At 40.2% G+C, this 10,896-nt stretch overlaps 1 protein-coding gene across 1 annotated transcript in view; it reads right to left on the bottom strand.

Moving 5' to 3' along the window:
• Positions 1–10,896, bottom strand: part of LOC145435051 (perlucin-like protein) — a 75,665-nt gene that overhangs the window by 29,359 nt on the left and 35,410 nt on the right. The window contains exon 4 of the mRNA XM_080312333.1: positions 4,454–4,563. Coding sequence (XP_080168459.1) covers positions 4,454–4,563 — 110 coding nt within the window. The remainder of the gene's footprint in view (positions 1–4,453; positions 4,564–10,896) is intronic.

Raw genomic sequence — 10,896 nt, 5'->3', positions numbered from 1 at the left:
TAGTCTATTATAAATGCAAACCATTCGATATCACCAGACAGAGTTATAAAAAGTGGGTATAACAACACTTTACCTCAGGGGCGGGCATCTTCTCGAGCTGGCAGGCCGGATATAGAAAAATTGGGTACGTGGCTTGCCGGATTGCTGAATGAATACATTTGTCGCCCATTTATTCACATATACAAGGAATGAATCGTATTTAAGGAAGGTATTTCAACGACAGCAATGTCACTTCAAATCCATTTCCCGCCGATAATGACGAATCTCGAATACAATGTGGATTTGAGAACATCATTTTCATACAGACACCGTCCTGTCTGCTTCTCTCTGATCAATTAACACATTGTGCAATCTCTAATTAAGATTTCAAGGCATTGGATAAGCCTGTTACCCCAAATTTACCAAAATATCAATTCATTAGGGTGCCGATAATGCCGATAATGCAAATCTTCTCGCTTCGACGAACTTACCCATAAGCTCCACTATTGGATGCCACTCAAACACGCATAATTTAACAGACAGTCACTAAAATTTGACATAGTAAGCAAGCAGTGGGGAATTTCGGCAGACTGCGACCGTAGGCCACATTCTCAAGTAAGACGGGAAACTGTCGACGGGCCGGATCCGGCCCTGCTTTAACTGCAAACTGAACAGCTAACACAATGACTTCGAATCGTACTCGAGTCATAATACCATGACTCGGACTCGACGCTCTGCTCGATGACTTGGACTCGGACTTGACTCGGTGGTGAATGGACTTGACTCGAGTCAAAGCTATAAAATTGAGACTTGTTTACAACACTGCTCTGGTGCCCATTTTTCGCGCACGTAATTTGATGTCAATCCCACCGAATAGCGGTGGCGACAAAGGTAACCCGACCCAAAGCTGTTTTGTTGCTATCTTTACTATGGGACTGGACTAAGCATTGACCTAATTTCGTCTCTTGACGTACAACGAGGATGGTGAAGGTATCCATATCAATATAAATCATCCATATGGATATCAAATAGCTGTTTGCCGACGGAAATGATGCTATTTCTGGGCGTCGTGTCCTCGTGATGGAAGTGCTGATATTATGATTCTATCTTTATCACCAACTGCAATGATTTCATCATTATCATTTTCGCCATTTGGCGATCAAAACTACACCAGATTGGTCTGTACTCAACAGAAACCCTCTCTAGATATATTATGACCTTGGTCAAATAGCTGTCTGGTTAAAAGACTTCATGTCGTTCCAATACCTTTCTATCTTTTAATCTCATCACTATCTGTTGGCATTTTTAAATGATGAAGTACTAATAATACCAATTAAATCTCATCCTCTCTGAAGATCGACAATTAAACGATGTACCAGTTGTATTGTTGCAGTTATAATACCAATATTGCCAACTGGATCTCATCCTCTCTGATCATTGACAATTAAACGATGTACCAGTTGTATTGTTGCAATTATCATGCTGAATAAAATGGAACGGTTATAAACTGAAGTTGAAAAGCGTATGTAGTCTTATAAAGCAAAGGTTCTTAAATATTTTCTTGCAAGACTCCGAAAATGAATGGTATAGTAAGCACATAAACTTTGGAATATAACATTCTAAGCAACGTATTTATGCATGCTCATTATTACACCATTACATCATTCTTAGGGAGGAATTCCAACACGATATTTGAAAAATCCATTTATGGGACTGCATCAAGACAAAAAGCTAAATACTATAGTGTAAACCCAATTGATACAAATAGTATCATCATATCCAAGATAAAAGAATTGTAAAACACAAAAATGAACTTGTGAGCCTGGTCATTTTTGATCATCGAGTTTTTACTTGAAAATCTTAAAGGTTGTAGAAAAGTCCATTGTGCTACCAACATAATATGTATCAGATAATCAGATACGTATAATAAGTCTAGGTAGTGAGCAACCGACAGTAGTCCTGTTTTGTTGAAGTCATATGAGATAGTTGTCTTACAACTAAGCCTAATTCCAAGTCTCTCAGTTGGATGTACAAAAATGACGCCATGCTTTCAATATCCGACAATGTTCATGGATATCATGAATCCAATGGAGAGCTCATAATCAAAACCGCTATTTGATATCCAAATGAATGATTTATATCGTTGTACGCCAAGAGACGAAATTGGGTCCATGTTTGGCCCATTTCCATAGTAAAGCATATAGCAAGAAAACATATTTGGGTCGAGTTACCTTTGTCGTCACCGCGTGTTCAAAATCAAGTGGAACAGCCCCATTGTTCCTTATGATAACCAGAATGGAACTGCAAAACTAATCTTGGATGGGGGTATGAATATGTTCGACACCTGCTGTTTTGTAGATTATTTAATGGAAGTAGGCTATTTATCAACATTTGTTAGAAATGTGCTGCATAATACAAGCATTTTTCAATCTTCTCATAATTGCTTCGTGGGCCGGGTGAAATCGTTTGGTGGGCCGCATGTATGACACCCCTGTTCTAAGGAATGACTGAATCAGCTGTTTATGTTTTACACTTGTTAGATTCTTATAGCAAAATGGATCTACCCGTAATTGCTGTCAAAGTCCAGAACGATGCTGCAGAAATAGGTCTAAAGGTAAGCCGGGGATATGCTGGTAGGACCAGCGAATAGACAGCTTTTTGGATAGCTCGCGCGTGTCTTAGACAGATTCGTTCTCTGTTTCCGTATAATTACGGTATTTATATTTCATCAACACATAGTAGAAATGTGTCTGAAGCTAACATGGTTATGATGTTGTCAGCATTGTGTGTCCTGGAACTGAACCAGAAGTGGAATTAGTAGATCTATAAACAGATCGCTGCTCAAAGATTTAAATTTCAATCCTGTTCCAAGAATCGGGACAACCGACTTTCATCTCTAGAGTTTGACAAATTGGTTATTGAGGTCGACCAGCCAATGAAATCTCGCCACTGTTTCTGATGCGTGTATACGATATCATCAAAGCAATGTTTGGATTGTTTTAAATACCCATATATATTATCTCCATGTGCTCACTATATAATCAATCACCAATATTGCGTTTTGGTTCATAATCCCAATTTTATATATTGCGGCCCGCAAATGAATTCGGATGTTGAATGCGGCCCGCGAGCTCAAAAGTTTACCCACCCCTGGTCTATAAAGTAGGCCACAAGCTGAGAAATGTAAAATGATAAGTTCACCGCCAGTGCAAATATCTAACAATACAAACGTAATGCAGGTTGCAAAAATAGTTGACTTCGTAAACAATTTTGACTTTTTTGGCATAACTTCACAATTTTGACAAAATTTCAGACTTATTTTGACATGTCAAAAATGAATCGCACTAGCAATGACTAACAATTCAAAATCGTTAAAATAAATGCTTTGAGCTGCAACATATCATTAATTCACAGACGGACGAGAAGGGCGTCAGAAAACTGCCAATAAATGCTTAAGTAGGTTGACTGTGACTTCAGTACCAGATGTCCTAGTAGCGTAATTTTACAGAATTGTGGTTATCAAGAGGACCAGTACTAGATTTACCAGTAGCGTAATTTACCAGAATTCTGGTTATCAAGAGCACCAGTACTGGATTTACTACTATCGTGATTTACCTGAATTCTGGTTATCAAGATGACCAGTACTAGATTCATCATTAGCGTAATTTACCAGAATTCTGGTTATCAAGAGGACCAGCACTAGATTTACTAGTTGCGTAATTTACCAGAATTCTGAACATCAAGAGGGCCGGTACTAGATTTACTTGCAAGAATTTTGGTCATCAAGAAGACCAGGATTTACTAGTAGCGTAATTTACCATAATATTGTAGTATCAAAGGTTACTGGAGCAGGTAAAACTGTTGCCCATTCTAAAACGGCTAAATTTGCCTGAATTTTTCTAACAGTGACCCCAGCGCATGTTACAATCATTTCCGGGCTAATAACAGTGAATGCGGCTCTTCCAATAATATTGTTTAAGGCTGGCAATATCTGCAGAGTTTGGCCAAGAACATATCGTCGAGTGACAATAGGAATAAAATAAATTATGAGAAGGAAAACAGAACAGTAACGTGAAGCGTCAATACTAAGCCAAATACCAAATCTTTGACACGAGTTACCCAACAACGACCGATTTGTGGAGTAAAACTTCATTTGATATTCTACATTTCATTGTGACGTGATAAATCCGTATTTTTTAATTTTTGTGTTGTTGCTCTTTTAAGCTACGATTTTTTATATGCGGCTCACGCATCATGGATATGCATACGGCTGCGAAGTCACCTGTTTGTTATATATGCACATGCAGACATAATATACCTTCGAATTGTTATTTGAGTATGTAACACACCATGTTCAACAAGGACAATTCATATAACAAATTCATCATTGGATGATCTACAAAGCTAAATCCATGATTTCAAACCCATTCGGGAAAACGTTCGCATAGCATAGGCCTACGTTCGCGCATTTTACCTGTATGAGGCTGGCGATCCATCAACCCATACGAACGTTCCTTCTTGGTCGCGGTCATACAGTCCAATCCATAGCGAGTGCTCCCCACGTTTATTCGCCCATAAATAATTCTGAAATGGCATGAGCAGGTACTGAGAATCTATGTCCCAATCAACAAAACTATGCATATTTAATGCCGGACAAACGAAGATAGTGAAGTAGAGAAGGGATTGCAGCCATTTTCTCACTATTGGTGAGGCGGTACCTTTGATGTACAAAACTTGATTGCTCTCGAATTCAAAATATGGATTGTCCTTCTTTCCATCGGCAGCCGAACAGATTGGGGGTAGCGTTCTTAACCAATCAAATTTCGCAAATTATCACGTGACTTCAACATGTCTTCTTCACTGTCTGGCCTTGTCAGGTTTGTGAGCACTTGCGCGTGCACTCCGTGCAGTAATTGTGATGTCATGGTACAACGGATGTTGTTTACTGTTGTCAACGAAAGTTCGAATTGATTCAAGCCTTACCGGTGAAGTGTATCTTGTGATCACATAACGATGGAATTTGAATAACGTTTACCGTTGAAGATTTCTCACCTTAAGACTGAGGTCTCAAACACGCGGCCCACGGGCCGCATGCGACCCGCGAGAGCATTTTGTGCGGTCCGCGACGGCATTTTGGAATTTCAAGTATATAACAATATATTCCAGTTCCATATATCTTTTTAGATATAAGAACTTAAAGTCCACGCTAACACTACTATAAAAATCATTGAAATCTCAAAGAATTTCACTATCACATCACTTTTAAAAGCTACCATGCGGTAGAAGATCAGCTATTGCGTAGAATTTCTATTTCATGATGATAACACATTACTAGGGCTGGGCACAATGATTCGAGTACTCGAATCTGAATCGAGTATTAATTTTAATGATTCGAGTCGAGTAGTAAAAGACGATTTTTTCGAGTACTGAAATTATACGCTCCTCGCAACTGAAAGTTAATTTGCTAACTAGAATTATTGTTTTGATACTATTTTCCTTTGTTGAAGCCTTGAAACCTTGATTGGCCGTGTCGCAGCATAAGAGACATAGTACAAAGCTACGAACGTTACTGGAAATAACGCATTTCCGAAGTCATGACCATCCCACAACATTGTCAAGAAGTGCAATGAAATCGGTATGGACGAAAAAATACCGAAGTATCGTTAATGTGACGGATACCTGGCATTATGTTCTTCGTGGTGGCATAAAAGGGACATATTTGAACTTTGACATAGTACATTCTGTTGTGACGTCATAATGAGTGATACTCGAATACTCGACTCGACTCGAAGCATTTTACGTGATTCAGAATCGAATCACTCAGGTACTCGATTTTGCCCAGCCCTACACATTACCCGTTGATGATTCGTGACTGAAAATTGTGATTTGGCTTGGTGCGACCTTCTCGTAAAATTACTGGATTTCGGATTCGAATTGACAGGGTGATTAAATAAAAATAAATCTAGTTGAGTTGGATCAAAGGTTAAAATCAGAGAAGGACTCGCGACTCGGAGCGGTGACTTGGTAATCCTACGGATGCAAGGATCTATGAAACTGTCATTGGGAATAGTAATATATCAAAAGGTCGTAGCTTGCGTTGCGTAGGGTATATAGCTATCTATCTAATCAGGTCAGTATGGCAACCACCGGTATTCTATGACCGCGTGATGTATAGTTGGTGACATGCTGGGTGTTGTTTGTTCTCTTTATCCATGTTATTATTGGCGAGTAAGGTAGCAGTACGCTCTACAGCTGTAACACCAATGAGTTCTTCGCCGATTGGGCATTTCTATTCCAGGGACTCTAAACCAGTTTCCGTAGACCCCATCGGGGTACGAGGCACCACATCTTGGTGTACGAGATGCATTGTGTAATTAGGCCAATATGCTGTGGAATATTTTCTTGACCAATTTATTCAACTGGAAAATATTCTTCGCGCTTCGCGCGTTTTAATATGGATGGGCTTTCTGATTTTAAAATAGGTAACATAAGGAATTGTGTTGAAAATGGACAGGGGCTACAAGAAATCTCATTGGAAGCACAGTGGGTACGATAACTAAAAAAGGTAAGAAGAAATGCTATTACTACGGTTCAATAATGATTATATTTATATTTGTTATTGATATGGTCCAATAATAATCGAATGCAAGATCTAACGCAGGGGTCTCCAACACGCGGCCCGCGAGGTCCTATTTTGCGGCCCGCGACCTGATTTGAAAAAAATTCAGAAAAACGCTTAGTAAATCATGTTGAAACGCTAGAATTGATTTCAGTTGAAACATAATGTTGTTGTTTTTCAAAGTGAGCCATTCTATGTGCCCACTATCACTATTACTCACTAGTTGATACGGCTTCGGCATGGTAATATCATTCCATGGATGAAGAATTTGCTGGTACGAATGGGCATATTGCCTTGACGTGCAATGGCCCACCACTGCCAAGACCGAGACGCCTGCAAAACGACTTCGGGCGCTCCAAAAGACAATGCTTTACGAGGAGATAGTTGTCTAGCAAGTAGGCCTACCGTGTATAGCTAACCCCAATATTGATTCTTCAATCCATGGGTGGCCAATCTGCAGCAGTAGAAGGAAAATTATGCGGCTGTCGACACTTGTAATAGCAACCCTAAGTTTTCGCAGATACCCCCTGCATCAGCTGTATCTGGGAATCTGATCACATTGGCCGAGAAAGGATAAATATTTTATAGTAATATGTGAAACTATACTAATATTTATTGACGAAATTCACTCATGAACATGGAAAATTTTTCGCGCTTCGCGCGACCACAGATTGGTTCTCTGTGGCTATTTACAACGTAACTACTAACGATTTGGTGCGCATAGTAAGCCGATATGTGCATATAGATTAGTTCGGAGTGTACCGGCAATGGACATGGACATGATAACGTGGGTATTTGGCCCCAGCTAGTTTATCACGACTAACCACCGGTATGCGGCCGCAGGCTACATGAGTACGCGAAATGCGGCCGTGAATTACAAAAATGTTGGCCACCCCTGTTTTAGCGGCTCAAGAGTGTTGTCATTGTCAGGTATCGTGTACAGCTCATAGCCCAAAATATAATGACATTGATGATCATGATACCTTTTGTTGTATTTGTGTTTGTTCAATAAAATATTAGTTCTTTTGTGGTGACTATAACCGTCGCCTATGTTAGAAAGCACAGCGTTGTAATAACGTAGAGTTATCAGACGTGGTTGTTGAACTGCGTTGCCTACTTTTATATCGATATTGATGTCATGCGGCCCGCGGCCTCCAGGAATTTGGAAAAGTGGCCCGCGACCTATTTTGAGTTGGCGACCCCTGATCTAACGCTTATTTAATTTGACTTTGGCAATGACAATAACAATAGCCGATACTTATCACGACTATATCAAAACCAGAATGAGGCTACACCGCTAAAATTTTCTGATATCAGATCAATCTTCAGTAGATTTTCAAACATTCTACATAAAATTGTGGCACGTCAAAGGTCCACTAGCTGTAATATTCTAACCCGACAGTTTTCAAATGTCATGATGCATCCTCTAGCACAGCGGTTCTCAACCTTTTTTTGCACGCGCCCCCCTTGGCGATGGTCAAAAAAAATCGCGCCCCCTGACCCCCCTTCCATTTATCATCATGGCACAAAGAGCACATCATCAAATATCGAGGTGGGCGACCTTCCTGCTAATCATGGCCGCATTTCAATTACTTACGTAGCCTAAGGCCGCATTCCAGGGTATGGCCGCAATGAACGATCTGGACGCAAAATACCTATGGTAAACTGTCCAAGTGTCCATATTCATTCCCGGTGAACTCCGGACAATTCTACTTTTCACAACGGCCTATTGTACGCACCGAAATCGCGAGTGGCAATGTTATGAATAGTTGCTGGGAGTGCATATGAGCCGCGAATGAATTGTTATTTCTTGAGGATTCCCATTGCTGCTCCAATTAAAAAGGGCGCTACTGCATTAAAATCGAAAAATGAATTCTTGTTGAATTGCGCGGAGCGCGAAGAAAATTTCAAGATTAAATAAAATCTCTCGAAAATTCGGGAGTGAATTCGTAATTGCAATTTGGATGTCTACGGCTGTTAACAGATACCAATTGAATTAGGCGTCGACGGTCGCACAAATCCCCTTCTACGGCCGTATGCGGCCGTACGGGGTGCCCACCCCTGATCTAATAGTACACATAAGGTATATCTTACGCCAGTTTTGAATCCGCATTCCAGTTGTTTAGTCTTTTACATTGCTGACAAACCTCCCCAAACTTGTTTGAAAATAACAAAAAAAACATTGAAAAGGACATCAATTAATTTCAAGGTAGGTTGCACTGAGAATAATCCTGATGCTGGTAGTGACTACAAAGAGCACGGCGTCGTTCTGTCCTGCCAAGCCAAATTTCATCAGTTTTGGAAATGAATTGAATTGTGTTGATTTATAGCCAAATTGAGGGCGAAACCGGGCAACCTATATTGCATCTAAGTCTGTGTTAGGCAGTGCAGTTCGCCAGCTATCAACAACAGCTACCTAGCGCGCAGAGATTTAGGCTACTGTCAAAGCTACAGAGTAATGAATGACTTGCACGTAGGAATTTCACTAAATCTTCAAAGAATATCAAAAATTTGCTCAAATGAAGTTGAAGTCAGCCTATACTCCGTTGAGGGCGACTGCTGGAGTTTGAGTTTGGCGAGCTTTCTAGAATACGAATTAAGTTTAATCTTCAATAATCGTATCTTCAGAATGGTTGTGAAACACATGTTTAGCCACAATTTATACAGACATTGACAAAATCTTCTCGCCCCCCCCCCTGAGAGCCTCCCGCGCCCCCCAGGTTGAGAAGTCCTGCTCTAGCACAAGGGTTCTCAACCCGCGGGTCGCAGACGGTTATTTTGCGGCCCGCGACTTCTTTCATTATGAACGCAATTACTACAGTCACTGTATTGTTACATATTAATTGTGTTTGTAATTGTCATTGACTACTCATTCTTTGTTGTGTTCTAGTTTCTTGATATATGCTCGAGTTGATTGTTATTGTATTAAATCGGTATTCGGCTGGACACTTGTTCCAAGAGAATTCCGCTGTAGTGTAGTACACTTTTAAAGTGTGTTTCACTCACTGCGAATGGTTTGAACTGAAACAATAACAAGGAACGGGAAATTAAACGGCGAAAACTGGGTTTGTAACTCTGCGTGGAAGAATGAATCTGCTTTCTCAAATATAAATGGAAAACTAATGTGTCATATTTGTCGAAGAAGTTGTCGTAACGAAGCGTAGTAGCTTAAAATGATACCAGGGCAGTTTTTTCTGTATAGTTATACATATCGCCTGATCTTAGTAAACGTTACCAGCTAGTTGTCAAGCCGGAAATCCATATTTAGAGAAGTTGTTAAAATTGCTGACGATGCATCGTTCAAAATTGCTTGGTATATCGCGAAACCCGAGAAATATGCCAGAGAAGGTGTTAATTCAATAAAACTTTAACATACTGTGCGAATATTCGCTGTTTCCGAATCGTTGCTGCATGGACAACATCACCTCACAGATTTCTCTGTTATCTGTTATCTGATTCAACCGTGACCAGAGTAGCAGCAATGTCAGTCGATCTTTTACCGCATGTTCTCGAACACGTTGCCGGGTGTAGACTCACTTTAGCCACGTAAAATTGGACAAATCCACCGACTCCACAGACCTTGCATAGCTAATTATCTGGGTGCATTTGATCAGAGTGGACATATTTGCACAGGAAATGCTGGCAGGTCGAACATTGGGAGGGGACCAGCGTAAATCATCAACTTGACCAAGCTGACTTCTGTAACTCTTGGTGCAGGGCTCCAGCCATGTAAAGAAGGATAAAGGGTTGATTGGTTTGCTCAGAAATGATCCCGAACGCCTGATTTCGTCTCGTACCACTGATCAGACATGGGGTGATTACTTCATGAATGTAATCGATTGCGATTACGATTACTTCTGAATGACGCGATTACGATTACGATTACGATTACAGCAAAATCAGGAAGTAGTCGATTACGATTACGATTACATTGGAAAAGTAATCACGATTACTCACGATTACATTTATTTTGCATCTTAGAAGCTATGTTGGAATACAATATATGGATTGCGCTGAAAAGGCTTAATGAGATAACAAACTCCCTTTAAATAAGATGCGTCATTTGCTTGTTACGTCGTAATGTACCCATTGCCCTTTTTTCATAGAGGTCAATTATCGCGTCCAACGATTTGCATACTAGCCAAGTCCATAACTGTCGCACCCAAAATTTCCCAACAGGGTGGAGAGCGAGCTCGAAGGGGACTCAACAAGTATTTCGTAAACCAACATAAGTTATAGAGTATTTTCGAGAGATCTAATTAACTTGAAAATCATCTCTAGATCAGTGATTCTCAACC

This window comes from Botryllus schlosseri, chromosome 3 (assembly GCF_051294905.1).
Source record: "Botryllus schlosseri isolate E-star chromosome 3, Bs_hap1, whole genome shotgun sequence".
In the NCBI taxonomy this organism is placed as follows: domain Eukaryota; kingdom Metazoa; phylum Chordata; class Ascidiacea; order Stolidobranchia; family Styelidae; genus Botryllus; species Botryllus schlosseri.
This window is presented reverse-complemented; position numbering and strand designations above follow the sequence as displayed.